The sequence below is a fragment of the Delphinapterus leucas genome, chromosome 7 (genome assembly GCF_059928025.1).
Source record: "Delphinapterus leucas isolate spDelLeu-1000000601 "Yukka" chromosome 7, BTC_Dleu_Yukka2, whole genome shotgun sequence".
Classification (NCBI taxonomy): Eukaryota; Metazoa; Chordata; class Mammalia; order Artiodactyla; family Monodontidae; genus Delphinapterus; species Delphinapterus leucas.
The window spans coordinates 24,737,588-24,765,387 of record NC_143135.1 but is presented as its reverse complement, the minus strand read 5'-3'; the positions used below and the strand labels follow the sequence as shown (position 1 = coordinate 24,765,387).

At 46.3% G+C, this 27,800-nt stretch overlaps 1 protein-coding gene across 1 annotated transcript; it reads right to left on the bottom strand.

Annotated features, from left to right (window-relative positions):
• Window positions 1-950: 950 nt before the first annotated feature.
• Window positions 951-27,737, bottom strand: C7H11orf91 (chromosome 7 C11orf91 homolog). The gene is made up of 3 exons (XM_089914968.1): window positions 15,604-27,737; window positions 9,639-15,055; window positions 951-8,440 (listed from the first exon to the last, which is right to left on the bottom strand). The coding sequence occupies exons 2-3, from the start codon at window positions 10,132-10,134 to the stop codon at window positions 8,355-8,357; spliced, it is 582 nt and encodes a 193-aa protein (XP_089771094.1). The 5' UTR covers window positions 10,135-15,055; window positions 15,604-27,737; the 3' UTR covers window positions 951-8,354.
• Window positions 27,738-27,800: the final 63 nt, after the last annotated feature.

Genomic DNA, 27,800 nt, shown 5'->3' with positions numbered 1-27,800 from the left:
TGCTTGATAGTTGGTATCATGTGATATTGTGGCAGGGCTGGGGAGAAACTCCCAGAGTGTCACTAACCCCCAGTGGTCTCTCTTGTACTCAGACCCCAAGACACCTCTTCTGGTGCTAGAACTGGTCTCGTCAGAGCATCTTTGCTCTGTTCGTAAAACAAACTATAAAATGACATCAGTTCTTGAAACGCACCTGTAGTAAACTGTTTCTTTGGGATGGATGGGGAAGGATGCAGTGAGCAATTCAGATTTGGACACCACCCTCTTTCCCGTGCAGAGGGTCACACAACCTTTTTCTGCAAGAGGCCTGATTGTGTACATGCCCGCGCGCGCACGTGCACAAACACTCCACATCTTGGACAAGCGAGCCTTTTCCTGATTGTCCTGTGACTCTTCCCAAATCTCTTCCAGGAGGGATAAAAAGGGAGCCTAGCTTCCTGGAGGCTTACACAGAGAGGAGCTGCTACTTGGAGGGAGCGGGTGGGCTCAGCTGACAACCCACTGTGTCACCATAGGCAGTGGCTTCACTTCACTGGTTTGTAAAGAGATACCACTTTGACCTGCTCCCATATCACTTAATGCTGGAAACCAAGCCTATATTAAACCCCAAACTTCCCTCTTTCCAAACTCAACATGATCTAATCAATTAAATAAGGGGGAAATAAAAATATATATATATAGACCTAAGCTGTCCAGTATGGTAGCCACTAACCCCATGTGTCTATTTAAACTGAAATTTAAATAATTAAAATGAAATAAAATTTAAAATTCAGTTGCTCAGGTGTACTAGCCACATGTCAAGTCTCAATAGCCATGTGTGGCTAGTGACTTCCATATTAAACAGCACAGATACAAAACAGTTCTGTCACTGCAGATGGTTCTATTAGACAACATAGATCTGCTATGGATGGAAACGTGTCCCCCCACCCCACCCCACCCCACCCCACATACATACGTTGAAGCCTTAATCCCCAGTGTGTTGGTATTTGGAGATGGAGCCTCCGGAGGTAATTAGGTTTACATGAGGTCCTGAAGGTAGGGCCTTCATGGTGGTATGAATGTCCTTATAAGAAGAGGGAGACACACCAGAGCTCTCTCTCTCTCTCTCTCTGCCATGTGAGAACACAGCAAGAAGGTGGCCAACTGCAAGCCAGGAAGAGAGCCCTCACCAGGAACTGAACTGGCCAGCACCTTGATCTTGGACTTCCAAGCCTCCAGAACTGTGAGAAATAAACATCTGTTGTTCAAGCCACCCCATCTGTGGTACTTTGTGATAGCAGCCAGAGCAGACCAGTGCAGATAATAAGTATTAATGAGTTCAGTCCAGCTTCTTTTATTCATGTGAACTGGGTTTTTCACCTTGAAACTGGTTCTGGAGAAATATTTTCCCTGTGCAAGTAAAACGTGGCTCCCAGCAGGTGGCCACCTGCAGCTTCTGAGAAGGGCCTAATGTTGCACCTGTGTTTATTTTTGCAATGAATGCCTGCAATGGCCACAGTGTCTCCTCCTCCCTAAAGATTTCCAAATGGCATTTTCTTCTAGATAATAAGGAACAAGCTTGTAAATATCAGCCCTGGATGTGAGGGGATGGGGGCTGTTTCATCCCAAGTCTAAATCCATGCTGTCACCTAGTGGATTCCCCCCGCCCCACATGAGAGGAACAAGGACTTTGTGTTAATGACCAGAAGCCTTGATGCAAATTTGCCTGGCAAACCCTAGGAAGGTGAGCATTAGCTGTGTGTCAGGTGGTGAGCTGAGCAGTTCACACACATTATCTCAGTTAATTCGCAACACCAATTATCATGCACATTTTCCATGAGGAAAAGGGCTCAGAGAAGTGAAGAACCTGCTTCACTGACAGAGCCATTGGATGAATAAATGAATGAACAAATCAGTAAAGGCATGCAGGCTTAGTTTATGTGCACTGCATTCAGATAAACTCTGCAGAGATTAATAATCCTGGGGGAGTTTGGGAATGGATAGATGGAATAGCTAACATTCCTCTGGAGGAATCCTCCCTCAGCCTCCTGTAGAATCATCCCTTGATTATAGGACCTTTGCTGCTCTGTCTCTCCTGGCACCTGACTTGCGACCTAAGCTCAAAGCCAGCTGGCAAGCCGCTCCCATTCTGCTCTTAGGAACTGGAACTAGGAAAGGTTCCTGTGAATGGGGAACCCGAGTGACTCTCTAGGAGGAAGCTGACCAGAAAGGCAGGAGGTGCACAGGTGTGTGGAGTGAGAAGGAGTTAGGAGGGCAACTGCCTGGGCTCCTGGTGGCTTCCAAGCCCTGGTGCCAATTGGCGTGAGGCTTGTGATGGGACATGTGGTGTGTCTGCAGATGCTCCCCAGCTCCAAGGGCTTCTGGTGGGGCTGCGATCACAGGACCCTGGCCACCCCACCCCAACATGGACAGAGATGGACATGCAGCCCAGACGAGCCGATCACATTTGCTCTCCGAGAAATGTGGTTGGAGCTGTGTGTCCAGTGGCAGCAGCTCATTCCTTTCCTCCTAAAGGCCTGGATGCCTCCTTTGTTTACTTCTCTTGAGTAAGTTTCTACTGTTTGTAACCAAACAAGCCTACTGGCATCTGCTCTTGTTATTTAAGTAAACTAGTTTGAGTGGCCTCTTTCCTCTCAAACCAGAAAAGCCCCTAGAATACGTGAATCTCCAGCTGTGCGTCACTGATGCATCTTCCGATTCCTCTCCAGTCACTTTCCCTCCGGTTGCCACACAGATGGCTTCTTGGATGTGCTGATGCTCTGCTATGGACGGGATAGAAGGCCTGGGCGATGGCCAAAGCTCTCCCTTTGGGGCACCACCTCCAGAGGGGCCAAGCCCTTGACCTCACCTGAGGTGGCAGATGTGATGCTACCTGGGAGAAATGTGGCTGGCCCTCTCTAGAAAAGAATCACCCTCTTCCCCAAACTGCCTTCCAGCCATGCTCACCCACCTGCTACTTTTTGTGGGTGGAGCTCTAGGGCCCTGCAAATTCAACGTTTCTCCCTCCCTGCTGGTCAGGCCAACCTCCAACTCAAACCCCGAGGCCACCACCACTCCCTGTACTAGTAGCTCAGCAGTGTGGGCTGAGTCCTAAACTGGGTGGATAACAGTAATGATGACTCCCAGCTGGGGGCAGTTCCCCATCTATCACCTTGTTTGTTGTCCCCACCCAACCATCCCATGAGAGCAATGTCTCCATTTCCCAGATGAGGAGACAGGCTCAGAGAGGTTAAGTAACGTCCCAGATATAACGTCCCAACATATCTGGTTGGGGACAGAATCTAGATGCCGTTGAAAGGAAAAGGCCAGTGTGCATGAGGTACCAACACGGCCTTCATCTCCAGCGAGAGGGAAGTCTTTAAAGCGGTGATTACATCTCTTCTACTCCTGCTCCGAGAAGCAAGGCCCCGCGGGGGCTGGATCCGGCCTGACCCCTTTGGCCCTAGAGTGGAGCACAGGTTACTTGGCTGAGGGGGTGGCAGGTTTTCCCATCACACTTGAACTCTCTACTTCCCTCAGGACTGACAGATCCTTTGATGAAGCGGTCATGATCTAAAGTCGGTTTCACACTCTATCAGATTTCTGCTCCACCTTGCTCAAACCAGTTACCATTGGAGAGGATGTACTTCAGTCCCTCACCCACAGGCTGTTCCCTCTGCGCGCCCTCTACCCTGATGTCCTGAGAGTACAAGTTGCTAATCTGATTGGTCAGAGTCCAGGACATTCCCTGGGCCCTGCATCACCAGTGGCCAAGCTTACTCCATCTTAAACGTCAGTGCACCTGTGCTCCCTGAGCGCCTGTTACAAGGTAAAGCCTGCCTTCGTGAGCAGGCATGACTAGGTTCTTCTTTCCTAGCTCTTCCATGTTGGTAACTAAGTGGGCAATCAAGCTGGAGGCAGCAGGGAGCTCCAATCATAACTTCAGCCCAACTTTGAATGCTCCAAAGCAGCTTTCCCTTTAGCTCAGCTATACATTTTTTTTCCTGTTTATCTGGTGGTGTACTGGTAAATGTTTGACAATCAAGTCTTTATGGAGGTTGGGAAGGGTGGAGAGGACAGGAACAACCCTGATTTGTACATTTGCCAGTTTCCATAGTGTAAATACTCTCATTGTGGCCAGTTTCAAGACATCAAGTGGCATTATTAGGAAGGAATGTAACATTAGCACATCGTTCTATAGTATTTCTGCTCTACAGACCCAAGAGCCATAAATAACTTCGAGTGTAGGTAATTGTAAAATGTAGCAAAATAATTAGGGAGTGCTGAATTTTGAATATTTATTACCTTAGTTTTAAATATAGTTTAATTGTAAGTTGATATAGTTTAATTTTTAACAATGGCTGTATTTAACAACCAGCTTACAAAATTCCTGAAAATTTAATCACTGGCTCTCATGAGCTGTTCAAGCTGGCTCCAGCACTCTATTATTCCTCTACATAGGGTGTTCGCTCAACTGGGACCCCATCCTGTTTTCATCTGCCAAGCAACCTTCTCTTTGGGGAACAGCCTCTTCCATTCCATTTCATTCTGGAGGGGCTGACAATCACAGGACCTGCCTCCCTCACCATCCTGATAACAGGACCTGTGACCAAAGCCATGGGATGAAGGGATAGGTGACAGGGCTGGGTGTGGGCATTCCTAGGACCTTGGCTGTGACACCATAATACCGTCAACCCCATTCTCACTTGGGAAATTGTGGGAAACAACTCAGCCGACCCCAAAACTATGTCTTGCCAGTATTGAGCCTAATGTTTCCTTCTGATAGTTCACTAGGGCTTCCCCTGTACCTGTGCCCCATGCTGCGGGACAGCCTGGGTGAACCTTGACAGGCCTGAGTTCCAGTCCTGGCTCTGCCATTCCCTAGCTCTGTGCCCAGGAACAGCAGGGGTGGCGGGGGGGGGGGGTGGGTGTAAGCTACTTCACCTTTCAGAGCCCCTGTTCCCTCATCTGTAAAACATGCCAAGAGCGGTTCCTATTTCACAAGGTGCTAGTGAGAATTAGATTGTTCACGTCAACTGCCTCCCTCTGTGCCCAGTATGCACTTAACTGGTGGCCAATTTTCGAGCCTGGAGGGATGGGGGCGGGGGCTATTGGGCCTCTGGAGAGGGAATGGGAAACAGGGTCCCACTGGACAGCCCTGTCTCCACCTGAGCTCTGCGCTGGGTTTTCTTGATGCCTAGTTTATTCTCATTTATTCTCATTAAGAGTCTCTAGCTCCCCTCACTGCACTTGCCAGCCTGCAGTTTTCTAGAACAAGGGAGCCTCTCTTGTAACAACCAGCCTGGGGCAATGGGAATCTGGCTTCTTCCTGGAGAGGGGAGATGGGGCCTGGAATGCCCAGGGTGGGCAGACTCCCGTGGGTAGAACAGAGGTTGCAAACTCTGGGGGACCGTCCAGCCTTTATATGTCCCGCATTGGGTTTTGGAAACACTGGAATTCATTGCTAAGATTTACAACCCAAGAGCTTTTGCCAGACACTGGGCCCACACTCCTGGCTGGGCGGCAGTGGCTGGAACTGACCCCACTGTCAGGCAGGAGCTCTGGGGCTTGCCAGCCTCCCCCTGGCTCCCGGCACCACACCCAGGGTGTCCAGCTGGGCCTCACAGGCGTGCACATTTGCATCCTCAAGCTAGAGGTCGCTGCACAAACTTAGGGGCAAGTGTATGTAACATCCAGGGCTCCCACCACCCCATCTACCCATCTATCAGCGTCTGCACCCTTATACCGCAGATACAACCTCCTGCTATTACAGATAAACCATCTCTGCTTCCATCTAAAGCCAATCCCTCTACTGTAAACTAGACCCAACGCCGCTGTTTCACTCACGGATACCATTCCAGCAATTCCTCATCTCTCTGAAACCGTGGGTTAAATCCATTTCACCTGCCTTCACTAATCAAGGTCGTTTTAAGACTTGCATGTCCTCCAAGCAGCACAAAGGCTAAACAGTAAGATTTTTGCCTGAGTTTTTGTCCAGAAACTTGGAATCAGCTGTGTCTAATTCGATCTGAGTGGGTTAAGACTGGATAGGACCACTGACCCTCTAACTGGGCCTGTGCCAGTGTCCGCTCAGTGACTTTTTTTTTTTTTGCGGTACGCGAGCCTCTCACTGTTGTGGCCTCTCCCGTTGTGGAGCACAGGCTCCAGACGCGCAGGTTCAGCGGCCATGGCTCACGGGCCTAGCTGCTCTGCGGCATGTGGGATCTTCCCGGACCAGGGCACGAACCCGTGTCCCCTGCATCGGCAGGCGGACTCTCAACCACTGTGCCACCAGGGAAGCCCCCGCTCAGTGACTTTTTGACATCAGAGGGCTAAAACCTCCACCCTCAGAACACGCAGAGGCCTGTAGCCGAGTTACACCCGAGCAGAAGGACAATTACCGCACCTTTTTCCAACCACCTCCCCATGCTCCCCACGCCTCCGGCCACCCTGAGTCTTTATTCACTACCCCATAAATACCCCAGCCCCTTGCCTTAGGGGGCGGACCATACCTGACCTGCGGCTTGTTCGCACAGCTTCTCATCTGGCTGCCTCGCAAATCAGCCCTCTCTTCGCTGCAAACCTTGGCGTGTCAGCAGTTGGCTTGCTGTGCGTCAAAGGAGCCTCTTCTACCTCGTCAGTTTTTCTCTACTGGGCCATTCTCCATCAGACCACAAACGTCTGGTCATTTATTCCTTCTTAAAAAACCATTCTGTCAACCCCGCTTACCCTGCCGGCTCCTGCTCAGATCTCAGCTTTCCTTGAAGCTAAGCTCCATAAAAAGTCATCTACACCTGCTGTCTCTAGCGCGTCTGCTCCCGTTCTCTCCCCCAAACTACTCCACTCAGGTGTTAACCCCCATCGCTCAACCAAAACTGCTCTGGGCAAGATTGCCGGTACTAAATCCAAGTTGCTGAATCCAAAAGCGAATGTTCAGGCTCCTCTCACTTGGCCGAGCAGCATTATTTGTCAGAGCCGACGGCTTCCCCCCGTTACACCCCTTCTTAACCTGTTTTCTAAAATACCCGGCTCACTGCTAACTCCTATTAATTCTCCAAACTTGATGGACTCTTTGCCTATGTTCTACTGTGCTGCTGGCACAGTGAGGGCACAAGGGAGTCTAGATGCCAAGCACCACAACGTTACATTTGATGGAATATTTTTTTCTATCAACTACGTTACCCTTTGCATACTCCTGCGCTGAGCTGTTGTTCCTCCTGGCCGTAGAGGCAGCACCTGGCAGAGGGACGGCGGCCGCAGCGGGTGCCCCATAGCGGGACCCAGCAAGGGGGAAAGGGCAGAAATGCTGTACCATCGCTTCTTGCTTAGCTGGATTATTAATTCCCACAGCCTCCTAACTGCTTTCTCTGCATCCCTCCTTACCCTGTTCTCAACATAGAGCAAGTCAGATCCTGTTACTCGTCAGCTGAAAACACTCTAACTACTTCCCATCCCACTCGGAGTAAAACCCCAAGTCCTTACTATGGTTTGTAAGGTCCCGCTCGAATGGACCCTCTCTGTACTCATCCCTACCACTCTCCCCCCACTCCTGCTCCAGCCAGCTGGGCTCTCTGCTGACCCTCAAGCATCCCACCTTCAGCCTTCGCACCTGCCCTTCACCCTGAAACATGCCCCCAGGTTGTCACCTGGCTGTCGCCCTTAACCTTTGTCAAACCTTGTTTAGATGTTGCCTCTTCAAGAAACCCTGCTTTCCTCCTACCCTCAGGACCATCCTCATCCCTACTCTTTTTGTTTTCCCCTTAGCCTGTCATCTTCTGATACCATATTATGGTTTACTTATATTTATTGTCTGCATCCCCCAGCCCCAAGAGCCTAGGAGGGCGCCTAGCACATAATATGCACTCAAATATTTCTTGACTACATGAATTTCTAGGAACGACCGTGTCTTTGATCAGATTATCAAAGAGTTTTGTGCTCCAAAAACCATTTAAAAACTAAAAACATTTCCAAGGGCTAAAGCTGTTTGAAACAAACTAAGCCCTTGTTCCAGTCCTCAAAGATCCTTTCCGAGCAGGGTCACAGCAACAGATCCAAATATATGTTGCCCTTGGCTTTTCCCAGTCCCCCCACCCCGACTTGGCAGTGTTGGGGATCCCCTCCTCCCTTGAATGCCAGCTGGGCAGCAGCTTCCAGCCCCCGTGAGAGTGCTTCCCCAGCAGCAGCACAGACAGGAGAGAGACCATGAGCTTTACCACTCAAGTGGGCACTGTATGTAGAGTATGTGCTGGGATCAACGAGAACAGCAGTAACTACAGAACAAAAAATAACGATCTTTGAAATGACAACAAACGGGGCACATTATCTAAGCACTAACACCTAAGGAGGCCACTGCTTAGGCTCTGGTGGGCAGCTCCTCAGGAGAGAGAGGCTGACTTCTTTCCAGGCTGCCTCGTCTTCAGGCCTCGTAACTTTTCATCTTTCAGCGCCTTCAAGAATTTATCTGCAGGAAAGCAAAACAAACTTAGCTGTAGGAGACATAAGGGCTTTTTCTAACACTTCCAAAGCAAGCTTCTGGGAAGCAATTGTGTGCTCCCTACATGAGCCCCAAACCCATTATGACCCAAGGTGGGTGAGGGGGAAAAAACCCTAACAGCCAAAACACGTCAAAGTGGAGAATAGGTGGTTGAGAAATCCAGGACTCAGAAAAGCCCAAGTATTCCTGGAGTTTTCTTCCCGAGGATGTGAGGAAGGAGACATTACAGGGTGCCTGATGAATTGGGGACCATTCCTATGGCCATATGGACCTAAACATGTCTGTTATTTCACAATAATGGGGATGGTGTTTCTACAACCATCTACCCTTTTCCAGTGGTCAGGGGCTAGCCTTAGCCAGACAGGGTGTTGGGAAAGACAAAATCTGTGGAACAGCCTATGGCTGTTTGGTCCTTCTGGGAGTAGAATTGGGTTTAACAAATTTACTCTCTAACATCAAGGACTCAGTCTGCGCAGTAGAGGAATCCTGCCCACATCAGCACAGCTGGTCTGCTCTGGTCTGCCCAAGACTTCAGACCTTAGACCAGACGGCAGAGGCAAGGACCCTGGTGAAAGGGCGGCCAGGGGTCACAGGAGGCTACCTTCCAGCACTGAGAAATTGAGGATCCCAAAGCTCCTCAGTGAACATCCTTGGGCCTTCTGGGTCTTACACCTCCCCCTACAGATCAACTGACCCTCACCTACTTCCCCCTCCTCCCATTGAGGACCCCAGTTTAAGATAAACACTAAAAGTCAGGTCTCTAGAGACAGGGGCTGTGTGTCCCGGGCGGGGGGGGTGGTGGTGGTGTGTGAAACTCCAGGGTGTTAGTATCACTGTGCAGGAGGCTTAAAGTTCAACTTGGGGGTTGTGATGGACAGTTCCAGGTTTAGAGGCTCAGAGTCCAGACTAACAAAAGGGCTCAGGACGGAGGGAGGTTGGAATTTGGGGCAAAAGGGGCCGTGAAGCCCAGATTTATGGTGGGCAAAGGAATCGGTTGAAATCCAGGATGGAGTGTCTGGGTTCTGAGGGGATCGGTTTGGGATCAGGGATTCCTGGAAGCTGGAGTCTGAGCCCAAGGCCACACTGAGGGTGAGGGGCTCAGGGGGCATGGAGCCAAGGAGGGAGCAGAGGCAGGCTAAGGGTGGGCTCGGCCGAGGTTACACACAGCGCTGGGAGTCGAAGCCGTCCCCAGTGATGGTGAGCAGCTCCAGCTCCTTAATCCGGATCTCCAGCTCGCACAACTCCTCGGGATGGGAGGCAGAGGCTAGCCGGGGGGTCGTGGGGCCGGGGGCCAGGGGCGAGACAGCCACCTCGGGCCCCGGCTGTGGCGAGTAGAAGAAGCGCAGAGGCTCGTAGGGGATGGAGGCCAGGCCGGAGGGCCAGGGCGGGGGACAGGGGCGCTCACTGGGGGAACCCAGGCCAGGCGGCGGTGGCGGCAGGGGCGCTGGGGCCGGGAGCGCCTGGGGCAGAGGCTGGCTCCCAGCCGCCCCGCCCGCCGGCGCCCCTCCCGCCTTCAGCGGCACGAAGAGCTTCTTCCAGATGTTGAAGTCGCTGAGCGGGGACGAGGAGATACCGCGGTCATAGAGGGACGGGAAGTAGAGGGGTGGGGCCGGCCGCTGGCTCCTCGTGGGGCTCTGGCTGCCGCGCCGCCCCTTCGGCATCTTTTGAACGGGAGGGTGAGTGGGAGGAACCCCGTGCCGGGAGACGCGAGCCCTGGCCCCGAGTCACCCTGGTTCTGAGGTTCCACAGGCCACGCCCCGAGGGAGAGCGGCCCCCACCCTTTCGCCCGGCCCCGCCCCAAACAATCGAGATTCTAAAGCCCCGCTGGCCACGCCCAGAATATGACCCCGCCCACCGACGCGCCCCTAGAGCGAGAAAGGCCAGCGGAGTAGCTGGAAAGGGAAATCCCGCACGTACGCCCTGATGTGCGGCCTGTCCCCTCCGGGTGCTCCGCCAACATCCTCGACGACAGGTCCGGGTCCTCCAGATCCCGCCCCACGACCCCCTCCTACCGCCCCTAAATTCCGCAAGCCTCACAACCGAGCTATTGCACCCCTGGCGCCTGCTTTCGCATCCCGCCATAACTTCGTGCAAAAGTAGGAAGCTGGGAGCTGGTCAGAACTCCGAGAGAAAACTTTCTTCAGTCTTCCTCTCCTTCTATAGGGAGAAAAAAAATTCCTAGAAACTTGCCCCCTGCCCCAGCAGACTTCCCTTACCACTCCTCATTGCAAAGAAGTTTAGGGACAGGAGTGTCTGACTTTTCCTCCTTTACAACGGAAGAAGAGGGTAGATGGGAATGGCTGTTAGAGCCAACCCATGTTTCTACCAAATTTCCCAATGTTGTGGACGATTCTGGAAGAAAGGGACCCTGGTATGGATTTGGAATAGGTCTGAACTAGGTGTCTTCAATGAAATGTAGTTTAGTTCTCTTCCGAACATTCATTATCAGGAGCTAATAGGCAGTAAACGAACCACCAAAAGGAAATCCTGCAGAATGGCCCTCGAACAGCTCAGCTATGCTTTACGGTGTCTTGGACATACTGTCCAAGGGACATGCCCAGCTCATATAGATGAGTAGCCTGTACTAATCATAGACTGAGGGTGAGTAAATTTCCTTGAAAACGTCTGCCTAATGATATTGATGTAAATGAACAAAGATGGGTGGGGGCCAGTTTAGACTGTTGGCCAGTCAAGATCTGAGTCAGTACCAGCTCCACTAGCAAATGCTGTGTGTGTGTGTGTGTGTTTGTGTGTCTGTGTGTGTGTGTGTGTGTGGCAGCAAAGCAGAGAGTCAGATATCCAAGATGGACAAGTTGCTTGACTTCTAAGATGGATTTCTGTAAAATAAAAATAAGAGAACCAGGCTGCCTCATAGGGTTGTTTGTGATAATCAGATGGAAGACAGAATAGTGTGTGTGAAGCACTTGTAAACTTAGAAACTCTGTCCAAATATAAGGAGCAGCAACACCCACTGAGGGGCTTGTCTGAAGCCGAGAAGATTTTCCTCCCCACACTTACCTGTAAGCTCCCTGAGGGCAAGCGTCCAGCCCAAGGATCCTATAATGCTGAGCATATAATAGGACTCAGTAAATATTTGGACACTTTTAAAAGTGTTATGTGTTGTGGGAACTGAAGGGGATCACAATATACCACCCCCAAATATGCCACTTTGGCATAAGAATTATTTTAAGTTGGCAATTGAAAAAAGCAGACACAGGAGGAACTTCCTCCTCTCCTTTTATGGCCTAAAAGCAGGCCATAAGTTTCCCTTTGTAAAGGTAACAAAATTTCCTTTGTAAAGAAAATAAATTTCCCTTAGTGAAGGTGTCCCCAACTCCCTCTCCTGTGCCAGGAGGAAGAGATGACTCTTATTACTGGAGATGGCACTAACTTGAGACTGCATAACAGACCTTACCAAACAACCCTTATCTTCCATAAGTTTCCCCCATATACTTACCTTCCCACTATTTACCTAGAAATTAAAAGGCCTAGAAATCCAAACCCCTTTCCCTTTGTCTTATCATTTGTTCGCAATTTAACACCCTTTGTTGAAATGGTTTCTGAGCTCTCAAGCCTAAACACTTCTTTGGGTTTTCATTACTTTTCTGTAAGGCCCACATATGCATACATAATAAATCTTTTCTCCTGTTAATCTGTCTTTTGCTACTTTAATTCTCATGACCCAGCTACTGAACCTAAGGGAGTCGAGGAAAAGTTTTTTTTTCCATTCCTACAGTAGTAGGAACCATAGTAGTGGTAAGAACCAGGGTTTGGGACTCAGACCTGGGACTGAGCCCTGGATCCACTATGTATTTGGCTGTGTAGGTTGAACCTTTCTGAACCTGTTTTTCATCTATATAATGGGACTAGTAATGGTACCTAATTGCTTGGATTGGCAAGATTAAATGAGACAATCTAAGTACCTGGCCGTAATACCTACTCAGTAAATGTTAGCACTTATTACCTATTGAAGATCCTTAGAATGGAAAGAGATTTTGCATTATGTTTTTTATAGTTTATTTTTATTAAACTATATTATTTACTACTACTAATATTATTAAATAATAAAATAACATGATTAAATAATATTATTAAACTATTATTTTTAATTAATTAATTTATTTTTGGCTGCGTTGGGTCTCTGTTGCTGCACACGGGCTTTCTAGTTGCAGTGAGCGGGGGGCTGCTCTTTGTTGCGGTGTGCAGGCTTCTCATTGCGTTGGCTTCTCTTGTTGCGGAGCATGAGCTCTAGAGCACGGGCTCAGTAGTTGTGGTGCACGGGTTGCTCCGCGGCATGTGGGATCTTCCCGGATCAGGGCTCGAACCCGTGTCCCCTGCATTGGCACACGGATTCTTAACTACTGCGCCACCAGGGAAGCTCACATTATGTTTTTTTAATGATGTGATATAATCACATGTTTTTACTTGTATTTATCCATTCAAAGAGAAAAGGCTTCCAGATGTTTTTTCTTAACCCCAAGATAATCTAAACAGATTTGATACTGGATGTCTTGCTTATAACACAGTTGTATGAGACAATGGGTTAAAAAGGTTGTTTCCTCTAACAACCACACTACAAGAAAACTCAGGCGCCACAATGAACAAACACTGAGATAAACCCCAGTTTGGAGGTGAAGTCCATATGGGGTCATAACAAACCATGGTAGTTAAGGCAGAACCCTACCGATTATTTCTGCAAACAAAGGTCCGGGAAATTCAAGTTGCTAATGAAAAGATGAGCAGGCTTGCATCCATTTTAAACAGAACTTTTCTCTCCCTGGGGTCTAAAGCTCTTGTATCACCTGCCTCTTCCCCAAAATCTCCATGAAGTGCCATCCTGTTGGGACTTGAGGGATACAATTCCTAACACCCCTGCCCCCTGCCTGCATTTGGAACCAACTGAGAAAGACGCACGCGAGTCCTTTTTTGCTGATAAAGTTCAGCTGGAGGATGCTGTGATTGGTCTGGCAGCCAGGTGGGCTTACTGATACTTGACCTTTCAGGTGAGCTCACCCACGCAGCGCAAGGCCCTCTGGGAAAACCACAGGCCTCGTGTGCAGGGAAAGGGCCTTTACCGGCACAGTGAAGAGCTGGCCAAAAACTGACCTGGTCCTTTCTCCAAACTCACTAAGCAGGGCAGTCCTTCCTCCACTCTCTGGAGAAGAGGGGCCAGGAGGGTCACTCTTAAGAATCATGACGCTGCGGGATGTAAGTTCCTCCCAACACTCCGATTTAAATTTTCTATTTAACCCAGGCTGCCTCGCTGCAGTTGGGGTTTGTAATTTTCCATTGCCACAGCCCTCTCCAGAAGGTCCTGGGAGTACCTGGGGTGCTGTTCACCTGGTTCTCTCCGTCATGGGACTGCTGGAGATGGTACAGAAAGCCTCCCCTGGGAGTCCCCTTCCCCTCCATCACTCTAACTCTGCATCTAGACACACTGCTGGCCGTCACATCTTCACTAGGGTCTCCACCTCTTGAGGGGTGTGTCACGATTTGCCATGCCTGCCTTGGCCCCGGGTGGCTTTTAGGGACATGCAGTGTTTGTGGCTTGGAATACAACAAGAGTTTTTTATGAAGAGAATGTTTGTGTCCCACCCAAATTCATATGCTGAACTCCTAACTCCCAGTGGGAGGGTATTAGGAAGTGGTTAGGGCATGAAGAAAGAGCCCTCCTGAATGGGATGAGTGACCCTAGAAAAGAGAGCTCCCTTGCCCCTTCCGCCACATGAGGCCACAGGAGACAGCCACCTATGAACCAGGAAGTGGGGTCTCACCAGACACCAAATACACTGGAGCTGTGATCTTGGACTTCCCAGCCTCCAGAACTATGAGAAATAAATGTTTGTTGTTTAAGCCACCCAGTCTATGGTAGTTTTGTTATAGCAGCCTGAACCGACTGAGACAAGAGTCGTGTCTGAGTCAGGACCCCTTGTGACTCTGCGAAAGTCATGCCACCTCCCTGATCCTCCATTTTCTGACCTATAAGATGAAGATAATATCTACATCACAAGGTTGGTGTATTTGATGAAAATACGTATAAGCAGTACCGGGGACACATCACGGGTCAAAGAGGTGTGACTATGATTAGCATTCAGTTACACATGGATTTCTTAATTCACCATCAGGTCCTGGTAAATTGATGAGAAAAATGGAGCAGGGGATCCCTCCTCGAAAATCAAACCCACTCCAGATTGAAAAGCCCTACACCCTAGAAGCTGATTCCCTGTTGTCCTGCTGAAGACAGTGGTAGTGAAACTGCAGAATGCGTTTCGGGACTTAGTAGAGCATAGGTTCTCCTGTCTTGGCACAGAGCTCAGTGAGAGGCAGAGTGACAGGTAAGGAAAGAGTTTATTAGTGAAGGATGCTTGTGAGAAATACAAGCTGGCGGGCAAGGGAGTGACACCCTGAGAACTTAGTGGGCTACAGTTTTATAATCAAAGGAAGAGTGGAGAGGGGGAGAAGAACACCTTCTTCCTCATTCTTGAGTAGACATCAAGCTTCCATCATTAGCTCCTCCTCCACAGCAGGGCGGGGGGGCGGGGTTTCTTGTCCCTACATAGTCAACCCAGAACTGTCATGGTGCTGTGGAAGTGAGCAAAAAGGTGGTAATATATAGTAAGATATGGTAAATCATCTCAGGTTTCAGTATAATGTCACCTTTCTCCTATATTTCTGCTCTTAGTACAAGCAGAAAAATCCCCTTCTCAAGGACCATTAACTTGCTGACTTCAATGGGCGTGATGTAGGACTCATTCCACAATTCTTTTATTGTTTGGGGGCATGTCTCATGCTTCTGTGGTATGGTTTTTTTGCCAAGCAAGTCTGTGTGGTTTTGTTGCTAGGCAAGCCTGCTTGGTTTTGTCGCTAAGCAAGCCTGCATTCTTAAGTGATCCTGAACTTACAGGGGTCTTCCATACTGTTCTATTTAAGATCCCCTTTGGGATGAACTATTTAATCCCTACTTTGTCTCTTTACTCTGTCCCTATAGTAGTAAACACATAAAGAGAGGCTACTGCGTGCCAGGTACTTGTCTTCACTAATTTCTTCTTTCTAACAACCCCTAGAAGTAGGTGTTGTTATCCCCATTTTCCAGATGAGGAAACTGAGGCACACAAGGTTAAGTAACTTACCTGAGGTCCTGTGGTCGGGTAGCGTCAGAGCTAGTGTTCCACACAGGCAGGCTGGCTCCAGTGCTCAATCTCTTCACCACTCCCTGCTACAGCCTCCCAACTGTTCTCTCAGCCCGCAGGCAAGGCCACCTTCCTGCCCTCTGGCTTCCTGTCCTCTTCCTGGCAGGGGGCTGGCTCTAACTGGAAGTTGTTTGTGCCACAGTTCAAGGGCCCAGCTATTCTGGGAAGCATGGAACAGTCTTTTCTTTATTACTCATTTGAAGTAACCATTGTGTTGGTCTGGACCTGGGCGTGGGTAGGGAGCAGGCATTCCCACCTCCCTTCCCAGCATCCACGATTTCAAGAAAGTTTCTAAAAAATGCAGCCCAGCCCTTATTCTTGTTTCTCTTGGTGGATGTGTTCCTCTGCATTTTCAGAGTAAGTACAGTTTTTAATAAACTGAAGCCTGGGAGGTAGATTCCCTGGCATGGAGAGTACAGGGGTTTGGAAGGTAAGAGCTGAGTCTAAGTCCCATCAACCAGCATGAACCAGCTATGCAAGCTTGGGTGAAATAATTGTCACTAACACTTATTGTCCACTTACTGTGTTTTCATGTATCCTGACAGTAACACTTACAGGGGTAGGTCTGTCAGAATTTTCTGTTCACAAGCAACAGAGGTTGATACTGAGGATTTACACAGAGGTCTGTGAGACAGCTCATGGAATTAAAAGCTTAAGAATTAGGTTTAGGGCTTCCCTGGTGGTGCAGTGGTTGGGAATCTGCCTGCCAGTGCAGGGGACATGGGTTCAAGCCCTGTTCCGGGAAGATTCCACATGCCCCGGAGCAACTAAGCCCGGGTGCCTCAACTACTGAGCCTGCGCTCTAGAGCTTGCAAGCCACAACTACTGAGCCCACAAGCCACAACTACTACAGCCCATGCGCCTAGAGCCCGTGCTCCACAACAAGAGAAACCACCGCAATGAGAAGCCCTCGCACCGCAACGAAGAGTAGCCCCCGCTCACCTCAACTAGAGAAAGCCCGCACACAGCAATAAAGACCCAACACAGCCAAATATAAAAATAAATAAATAAATAAATTTATTAAAAAAAAAAAAAGAATTAGGTTTAGAAGGTGCAGAGACCAGGGCAGCTTTTGGGATCCAGGTAGGAGGAAGGAATCAGTAGCCTGTTCAGTGTGGCCAATAGGGTGGTAGATGCTATTGGCTGGCTATTCTCAATGACTGTTTTTAACCCTTTTCCCTTGCTGCCTTGCCCTACAGAGGCTGGAAACTGTGCCAGCCCCCGTGCAGCTAGGAGTAGCCATGAGACACAGTTCTAGTCAGAAGACATGAAGAAGGTACCTGGGAGCTTTCTGGGAAAGATTGCACTTTCCTGATAAAAGGGACAGAAACAACTGAAGCTTTCGCCTCATCTCCTTTACCTGCCTAGAACCCAGATGCAATGCTGGCACTTCTGCAGTCACTTTGTGATCAGGAGGGAAAGACCAAAAATAGCACAAATATCCCAGCCCAGACATCACTGAGCAGCTATAACAACGCTAGTGGCTGCCCACCTCCAGATTGTTTATGCAAGGAAACCAGACTCTATCTGATTAAACTACTCTAAATTGGGTTTTCTGTTACTTGTACCTTTCCTGAGACTCACAGCTTCAACCAAAAAATTTTTATCAACCCTTGCAAAATTCAAGACTCAAATTCCCGGAGAGAACATGCCTGTCTTTTGGCTAGAGGAGGTGCAGTGGTTGGGACCAGTGGTTAGACCAACTTTATTAACAGTTCCACCAAGACTGCACTTAAAGGGTGAAAGTAATTCCCCAAAAGGTAATTATGGCTCTGTTACAAGAGGGGAGGAGGAGAGATGCCAAATGGCTAAAAATCAAATGTCCTTTACTGTAGGTACCACTGTTACAACTGATGACGATACAGAGGCTCAGAGTGGTGAGGTAGTATGCTCAAGACCTCAGAGCTAGCCAGTGATGGAGGCATGAAAAGGACTCTTTACAACTATGCTGCATATGTACGGCTTTTAAGTAAAGGTCTGTTGCAGCGGGGTTTTACTGTAAACCTAAACTAAAAAAAAAAAAAAACCTCAAAGCTACTTTATCCACATAATATACGCATTATTTCCATTCCAATTTTTAGTGTACTCTTAACTGCTGCCTATAGCTCAGGGAGGAAGGGGTTTAGTTAGCAACTGTCAGTTAACCCTTCTCACTCGTAGTTGTCTTCATCAGGGATGTCTGGTTGCAAAGAACAGAAACTTTCTCAAACTAGTTCAAGCAATCTTACTGAATCCAAGGGCGAGTCACCTGGGCCCCACTGTCCCACTCAGTGAAATGGGCACGGACTGTAGTTGGTAAACACTCTGATGGGTTTGGGTATAGGCAATACTATTGCATAGTTACTGAAAAAATTTAAATGAACTCATATAAATACAGTGCCTAGACTAGTGCTGGCACACGGTTAAGCCCTCAAGTTGTGACCCACTATGCTCCCTGTTCAAAAATTTGGAGCCGGTCCCATTTTGTCTACCCTAGTAGAGTTTACAAATCACAATGCTAAGTTCCAGTTCTGGTCATAGCACCGTAAGCCAACACTGCTCACATACAGGATCAGCATGCTGGGGTTGGCTAACTTGCATATGGCTGATAATAGCAAGGGTGGGAAAAGCAGCACCCCCAGGGAAGCTGATCACAGGAAGGAAGCTCCCTACTCCACAATCAGAGTCTTGAGTTTCCCAGGCCAGTGCACTCGCCCCCTGTAGGGTTCATGCTGTCCCGCCCCCTCTCCCAGAGGCTCTGGACTCCCCAGCTGCCAGGTGGGAAAAGAACATCCTTACCTACAAGGGATCCTTGTAGACACTGACCTGGAAGTTAAGTACTGTGGTCATTTATTTTTTTCCAAAACAACATGTGCCTATGAATAGGAAGCTTTACATTTATTTAGATAAATAAACAGTTTATGGTGAATAATCCTCTAAGAAAATGTTAAAGATCATCTCTGGTCAGCTTCTACTTTGGTCAAAGCCAGAGGTTAGTAAACACACTGTGGTTCCCTGTAGATTCTGAGACCCCTGTAGCTTCAACAACCCTGTACTCCAGGTAACCTACATTTTTATTATAGTCCACTTCCCACCTGCTGGACACTGCAGATGCATGACCTCAAGCCTCACAACAATTCTCTGAGGTAGGTGCAGGAAGCCAGAGCTCAGAGGTGTTCAGAAAACTTGTCCAGGGACTTCCTTGGCAGTCCAGTGGTTAAGACTTCACCTTCCAATGCAGGGGGTGTGGGTTCGATCCCTGGTCCGGGAGCTAAGATCCCACATGCCTCACGGCCAAAAAACCAAAACATAGAACAGAAGCAGTATTGTAACAAATTCAATAAAGACTTTAAAGATGGTACACATCAAAAAAAGAAAAATCCTAAAAATAAATAAATAAAATAAACAAAAACTTGTCCAGGGACATAGCCAATTAGTGGAAGAGACAGGATCCGAATTGAGGTTCCCAAAGGCAAACTCCATGCACTTAACAGCTACTATCCTGAAACAAAATATTTACAAGAATCAGTGGGCCTTTTGAAACAGACTGGCAAACACAGTGTTTTGAAATTACCTCCTGTTTCTGGAAAGGTCTAACTAGGTATGTAAAGCTCACACCATTGGGTAATCTAACTGTCAGTAAAAGACAACTGTACTTAATATTTTCCTTTCTAAGAAAAGGCAGGAATTGATTCCTTCAAAGCACAAAGGCACGAGGGTCCCATTCCAGGTTTCTTTCCAGAGTCAGACTGGAGTACATTTAGAGCAGTACATTTAGGGCAGCTGAGTGGCTGACCTGGGGAATTGAGTGGGCATCCTAAACTTACCAACATATTAACTTGGTGACCTTGAGCAATTCAGCTAACATCCCCAGATGAAGTTTCCTCTTAAGCAAAGTGAGATAATGACAGTACAGATAAAAATACTCTGTAATGACCTATAAGGGAAAAGAATCTAAAAGAGTGGATATATGTATATGTATAACTGATTCGCTTTGCTGTACAGCAGAAACTAACACAACATTGTAAATCAACTATACTCTAATAAAAATTAATTTAAAAAACTACATGTAAAACATGCCGCATAGAACCTCACACTAGAAAGCACCCTTCATCTCAGTGCTCGGCATGTCAGTACAACCTCCAGTCAGCTCTGCACCTTCTCAGCACATCAGCATCCCTTAGAGGGAACTGTTAGCATTAGTCAAGATCTGTTTGGAAGCAGCAAGACCAATGTGAGCTAGTAGACTTTCAATATTGATGAGGGACTTACAATGTGCAGATAAACAATCTGGCCCTGATGAGGGTTCAAACTCTCAAGGGGCCCAAAGTCCAAAACATGTGGGCTGGCAGGCTCTTATTTTATCAGGACACACACTGCATGATGTTAAGTCATGGGGCCAACTGCAAGGACACAAAAGTAGATCTGTACCTCAAAGCTCAGTACTTCCCAAAGTTGGACACTGGGCCAGTATCCATCAGGACATACTACAGTTCCACTTATCTACCCACTGGGTGTACCTTGCATCTATCTATAGCTCATCCCCCAAAAGAGACGATCCAATGGGATTGTCACCACCCAATACTGAACACGAGACTATTGACTCTCCAACTCATCTGGCCTTTACAGTATTGCCTCCGGGTCCAGACATCTAACCCTTTGTCTGTGGTATCAGTCATAGCAACCATCTGTAGAAAGAAACCTCGAAGCTTAAGGCCATTTATATGGCCCTTGCTGATTGACTCCCAGCAGCCCTCTCCCCAGCTCCCCATGTAGCAACACCCAGATTCTGCCTTAGAGAATTACCCCCTTCTCAATGTACTCTGGCCCCAAAGTGGGCACGAGACCCAAGAAGGCAGTCAGACAGTCTCACCCTGGCGTCTGAATCTTGAAAGAGATTTCTGGAACTGCCCAGCTCCTGTTTGTTTTTTTTTTTAATCTCTCTGACTGACTCTTCTGCTCTCCTCTTCCACTTTTAAGGGTGCGTGTCATTACATTTGTTTCACTTTCTCCCTATTTTATTTTATTTTTATTAGTTTTTAATAGCTCTTTATTGGAGTATAATTGCTTCACAATACCGTGTTAGTTTCTGTTGCACAACAAAGCAAATCAGCCATATGCATACACATGTCCCCATATCCCCTCCCTCTTGCGTCTCCCTCCCACCCTCCCTATCCCACCCCTCTAGGTCATCCCAAAGCACCGAGCCGATCTCCCTGTGCTATACTGCTGCTTCCCACCAGCCATTTTACATTTGGTAGTGTATGTATGTCGATGCTACTTTCACTTCGCCTCAGCTTCCCCCTCCCACCCCATGTCAACAATTCCATTCTCTATGTCTAACTCTTTATTCCTGCCCTGCAACTAGGTTGATCAGTACCCACCTTTTTTTTTTTTAGATTCCATATATATGCGTTAGCATACGGTATTTGTTTTTCTCTTTCTGACTTACTTCACTCTGTATGACAGACTCTAGTTCCATCCACCTCACTACAAATAACTCAATTTCGTTTCCTTTTATGGCTGAGTAATATTCCATTGTATATATATGTGCCACATCTTCTCCATCCATCCATCTGATGATGGACATCTAGGTTGCTTCCATGTCCTGGCTATTGTAAATAGAGCTGCAATGAACATTGTGGTGCACGCCTCTTTTCTTTAAATTTATTTTATTTATTTATTTTTGGCTGCTTTGGGTCTTCATTGCTGCACACACACGGGCTTTCTCTAGTCGTGGGGAGTGGGGGCTACTCTTCATTGTGGTGCGCAGGCTTCTCATTGCGGTGGCTTCTCTTGTTGAGGAGCATGGACTTTAGGTGCGTCGGCTTCAGTAGTTGTGGCATGTGGGCTCCAGAGTGCAGGCTGAGTAGTTGTGGTGCACGGGCTCAGTTGTTCCGCAGCATGTGGGATCCTACCGGACCAGGGCTCTAACCCATGTGCCCTGGATTGGCAGGCGGATTCTTAACCACTGCGCCACCAGGGAAGCCCCATGTCTCTTTTTAAATTATGGTTTTCTCAGGGTATACACCCAACAGTGGGATTGCTGGGTCATATGGTAGTTCTATTTTTAGTTTTTTAAGGACGCTCCATACTGTTTTCCATAGTGGCTGTATCAGTTTACATTCCCACCAACAGTGTAGGAAGGTTCCCTTTTCACCACACCCTTTCCAGAATTTATTGTTTCTAGCTTTTTTGATAATGCCATTCTGACCGCATGAGGTGATTACCTCATTGTAGTTTTGATTTGCATTTCTCTAATAATTAGTGATGTTGAGCATCTTTTCATGTGCCTCTTGGCCATCTATATGTCTTCCTCAGTGAAATGTCTATTTAGGTCTTCTGCCCATTTTTAAACTGGATTGTTTGTTTTTTTGATATTGAGCTCCATGAGCTGTTTGTATATTTTGGAGATTAATCCTTTGTCTGTTGTTTCATTTGCAAATATTTTCTCCCATTCTGAGGGTTGTCTTTTTGTCTTGTTTATGGTTTCCTAGGCTGTGCAAAAGCTTTTAAGTTTAATTAAGTCCCATTTGTTTATTTTTGTTTTTATTTCTGTTACTCTAGGAGGTGGGTCAAAAAAAGGATCTTGCTGTGGTTTATGTCAGAGTGTTTTTCCTATGTTTTCTTCTAAAAATTTTATAGTGTCTCATCTTACATTTAAGTCTTTAATCCATTTGGAGTTTATTTTTGTGTACGGTGTTAGGTAGTGTTCTAATTTCATTCTTTTACATGTAGCTGTCCAGTTTTCCCAGCACCACTTATTGAAGAGGCTGTCTTTTCTCCATTGTATGTTCTTGCCTCCTTTGTCGTAAATTAGGTGCCCATATGTGTGTGGGTTTATCTCTGGGCATTCTATCCTCTACCATTGATCTATATTTCTGTTTTTGTGTCAGTACCATATGTCTTGATTACTGTAGCTTTGTGGTATAGTTTGAAGTCAGGGAGCCTGATACCTCCAGCTCCGTTTTTCTTTCTCAAGATTGCTTTGGCTATTCGGGGTCTTTTGCATTTCCATACGAATTGTGAGATTTTTTGTTCTAATTCTGTGAAGAATGCCATTGGTGGTTTGATAGGGATTGCATTGAATCTGTAGATTGCTTTGGGTAGTATAGTCATTTTCACAATGTTGATTCTTCCAATCCAAGAACATGGTATATCTCTCCATCTGTTTGTATCATCTTTAATTTCTTTCATCAGTGTTTTATAGTTTTCTGAGTACAAGTCTTTCACCTCCTTAGGCAGGTTTATTCCTAGGTATTTTATTCTTTTTGTTGCAATGGTAAATGGGAGTGTTTCCTTAATTTCTCTTTCAGATTTTTCATTGTTGGTGTATAGGAATGCAAGACATTTCTGAGCATTGATTTTGTATCCTACTACTTTACCAAACTCATTGATTAGTTCTAGTAGTTTTCTGGTAGCATCTTTAGGATTCTCTGTGTATAGTATCATGTCATCTGCAAACAGTGACAGTTTTACTTCTTCTTTTATGATTTGGATTCCTTTTATTTCTTTTTCTTCTCTGATTGTTGTGGCTAAAACCTCCAAAACTATGTTGAATAATAGTGGTGAGAGTGGGCAACCTTGTCTTGTTCCTGATCTTAGAGGAAGTGGTTTCAGTTTTTCACCATTGAGAATGATGTTGGCTCTGGGTTTGTCATATATAGCCTTTATCATGTTGAGGTAAGTTCCCTCTATGCCTACTTTCTGGAGGGTTTTTATCATAAATGGGTGTTGAATTTTGTTGAAAGCTTTTTCTGCATCTACTGAGATGATCATATGGTTTTTATTCTTCAATTTGTTAATATGGTTTATAATATTGATTGATTTGTGTATATTGAAGAATCCTTGTGTTCCTGGGATAAACCCCACTTGATCATGATGTATGATCCTTTTAATGTGCTGTTGGATTCTGTTTGCTAGTATTTTGTTGAGGATTTTTACATCTATGTTCATCAGTGATATTGGCCTGTAGTTTTCTTTTTTTGTGACATCTTCGTCTGGTTTTGGTATCTGGGTGATGGTGGCCTCATAGAATGAGTTTGGGAGTATTCCTCCCTCTGCTATATTTTGGAAGAGTTTGAGAAGGGTAGGTGTTAGGTCTTCTCTAAATGTTTGATAGAATTCACCTGTGAAGCCATCTGGTCCTGAACTTTTGTTTGCTTGAAGATTTTTAATTACCGTTTCTTACTTGTGATAGGTCTGTTTATATCTTCTAATTCTTTGTGGTTCGGTCTTGGAAAATTGTACCTTTCCAAGAATATGTCCATTTCTTCGTGGTTGTCCATTTTATTGGCATATAGTTTTTTGTATTAGTCTCTTATAAGCCTTTGTATTTCTGCAGTGTCAGTTGTGATTTTTCCTTTTTCCTTTCTAATTTTATTGATTTGCACCCTCCCTCTCCCTTTTATTCTTGATGAGTCTGGCTAAGGGTTTATCAATTTTGTTTATCTTCTCAAAGAATCAGCTTTTAGTTTTATTGATCTTTGCTATTGTTTTCTTCATTTCTATTTCATTTATTTTTGCTCTGATATTCATGATTTCTTTCCTTCTACTGACTTTGGGTTTTCTTTGTTCTTCTTTCTCTAGTTGTTTTAAGTGTAGGGTTAGATTGTTTATTTGAGATTTTTCTTGTTTCTTGAGGTGAGATTGAATTGTTATAAACTTCCCTCTTAGAACTGTTTTTGCTGCATCCCATAGGTTTTGGTTCATTGTGTTTTCATTGCCATTTGTTTCTATGTATTTTTTAATTTCTTCTTTAATTTCTTCAATGATCTCTTTGTTATTTAGTAGTGCACTGTTTAGCCTCCATGTATTTGTGTGTTTTTTTTACAGTTTTTTTCCTGTAACTGATTGCCAATCTTATAGCGTTGTGGTCAGAAAAGATGCTTGATATGATTTCAATTTTCTTAAATTTTCTGAGGCTTGATTTGTGACCCAAGATGTGATCTATCCTGGAGAATGTTCCATGTGCACTTGAGAAGAAAGTGTATTCTGCCACTTTTCAGTGGAATGTTGTATAAATATCTATTAGATCTACCTGCTCTATTGTGTCATTTAAACTTTTGTTTCATTATTTCTTTCCAGTTTGGATGATCTGTAGATTGTGAAAGTGGGGTGTTAAAGTCTCCTACTATTATTGTGTTACTGTCAGTTTCCCCTTTTATGGCTGTTAGCATTTGCCTTATGTATTGAGGTGCTCCTATGTTGCGTGCATATTTACAACTGTTATATCTTCTTCTTGGATTGATCCCTTGATCATTATATAGTGTCTTTGTCTCTTGTAATAGTCTTTATTTTAAAGTCTATTTTGTCTTATATGAAAATTGCTACTCCAGCTTTCTTTTGATTTCCATTTGCATGGAATATCTTTTTCCACCCCCTCACTTTCAGTCTGTTTGTGTCCCTAGGTCTGAAGTGGGTCTCTTGTAGACAGCATATATACAGGTCTTGTTTTTGTATCCATTCAGCCAGTCTGTGTCTTTTGGTTAAGGCATTTAATCCATTTACATTTACGGTAGTTGTTGATATGTATGTTCCTATTACCATTGTCTTAATTGTTTTGGGTTTGTTTTTGTGGGTCTTTTTCTTCTTTTGTGTTTCCCCGCTTAGAGAAGTTTCTTTAGCATTTGTTGTAAAGCTGGTTTGGTGGTGCTGAATTCTCTTAGCTTTTGCTTGTCTGAAAAGCTTTTGACTTCTCCATCGAATCTGAATGAGATCCTTGCTGGGTAGAGTAATCTTGATTGTAGATTTTTCTCTTTCATCACTTTAAGTATATCCTGCCACTCTCTTCTGGCCTGCAGAGTTTCCACTGAAAAATCAGCTGATAACCTTATGGGGATTCCTTTGTATGTTATTTTTTGTTTTTCCCTTGCTGCTTTTAATATTTTTTCTTTGAATTTAATTTTTGTTAGTTTGATTAATATGTGTCTTGGTGTGTTTTTCCTAGGGTTTATCCTGTATGGGACCTCTGTGCTTCCTGGACCTGGGTGACTATTTCCTTTCCCATGTTAGGGAAGTTTTCCACTGTAATCTCTTCATTTTCTCAGACCCTTTCTTTTTCTCTTCTTCTTCTGGGACCCCTATAATTCAAATGTTGGTGCATTTAGTGTTATCCCAGAGGTCTCTGAGATCGTCTTCAATTCTTTTCATTCTTTTTTCTTTATTCTGCTCCTTGGCAGTTATTTCTACCATTTTGTCTTCCAGCTCACTTATTTGTTCTATTGCCTCTGTTATTGTTATTGATTTCTTCTAATGTATTTTTCATTTCAATTATTGTGTTGTTCATCTCTGTTCTTTAGTTCTTCTAGATCTTTGTTAAACATTTATTGTATTTTCTCAATCTGTGCTTCCATTCTATTTCTGAGATTTTGGATCATCTTTACTATCATTACTCTGAATTCTTTTCCAGGTAGATAGCCTATTTCCTCTTCGTTTATTTGGTCTTGTAGGTTTTTACCTTGCTCCTTCATCTGTGACATATTTTTTTGCTGTCTCTCTCTCTCTCTTTTTTTTTTTTTTTTAATGAGTGGGATTGTGTTCCTGTTTTACTGGTTGTTTGGCCTGAGGCTTCCAACACTGGAGTTTGTAGGCTATTGGGTAGAGCTGGATATTGGTGCTGAGATGAGGAACTCTGTGAGACCTCACTCCAATGACTATTCCCTGGGGTCTGAGGTTCTCTGTTAGTCCAGTGGTTTAGACTCAGAGCTCCCACCACAGGAGCTTCCCCCCGACCCCAGGCTCGCAAATCAAGATCCTGCAAGCTGCGTGGGGTGACAAAAAAAAAAGAGAGAAAGAACAGAGTAAAAAATAAAATTAGACTAGGAAACTAACAGATATGTTAGAAAGAATATAAAAATAAAAATATAGATGAATCAACAACTGGAAGGTACATCAGTACCAAAATAGTAAAAAAGAGGAGGGAAATGAAAAAAAGGGGGTGTTAGGCCTTGGCTGTGGAGGGCGGGGCCTAATCAAGGGCAAGTTTTGGGCAGTGGGCAGGGCCTATGTTCAGGACCCACAGGGCTGGAAAAGGCCCTGGGGGCTGTGGGGGGGGTGGGGCTTAGGCTCAAGGAACAGAAGGGGCCCAGGCGTGCCCCCCCATCCCCTTCTGAGGGCAGCGGACCTCACTGGGAGCCCAGCAGGCTTCCTGGGCTCGAGTGGGTGGGACAAACACCCTCCTCTCCTCTCCTGCTCCTCCAGTCTGGGGTCTGGGAGCACCCTCCCGCCTGCATCTCTTGATCTCCCTGGCTTCCCTCCTATGTCCCCAGGTCCAATGCAGTCGGGTGGGGGTGGGGGATGGGGGGAGCCTTGGAGGGCAGGGGACCCGCCTGGGAGCTCAGCAGGCTCCCCGTGCCCAAGTGGGCCAGGCGATCGCCCTCTGCTCCTCTCCGGCTCTTCCCAGAGAGTCCCTCCCACATGCCTCTCCTGATCTCCCTGGCCTCAGGGGTGCTGATCTTGTCTTCTCCACTTCTCCTCCCCCCTCGGTCCCCCTACATCCTACTGGTTCACTTTGGGGTTCCTCCCGTCTCCTTGGGGGTCAGAGTCCCCACCAGCGGCCGGCAGATGCCCTATTTGTGGGGAGACGCTATCTCCGCATCTTCCCACACCACCATTTTGACTCCTCCTCTCTGGCTTTTTTTTAACGTTTTAAATTTTTTGGCTGTACTGCATGGCTTGCGGGATCTCAGTTCCCCCACCCAGGATTGAACTTGGGCCACAACAGTGAAAGCACTGAATCCTAACCACTAGACCACCGGGGAACTCTCCCCAACTACTGGTTTTTTGCAGTCTGGTTGAATGCCCCTTCAAAGTTCCCCCAAATTCATTTTCTGCTTAAGTGAGTCAAAATTGGTTCTTGTTCCTTGGAACTAAAAGGCACTGCATGAAATGAGCCACTTTGCTGTGGGCATGGTCAGTACTTTCTTGGGCAGAAAAAGTTCTATTGAGGAAGAGTCACACCTAGTATTTTGTCTTTGAACAGAAGATTAAAGATGATGTAAGGAAAAGCTCTGAGCCAATAGGGAACACAGAGCACCAAGGTAATGCTAGGTTTTGATGAGGAAGCCTCTGTTGGTCTGTGTTTAAGTAATGGCATCAACAGAAGAAATCTGGTACTGTCCAAGATCTCTTCTTTCAGTTGCTACCATCGGGCGTGT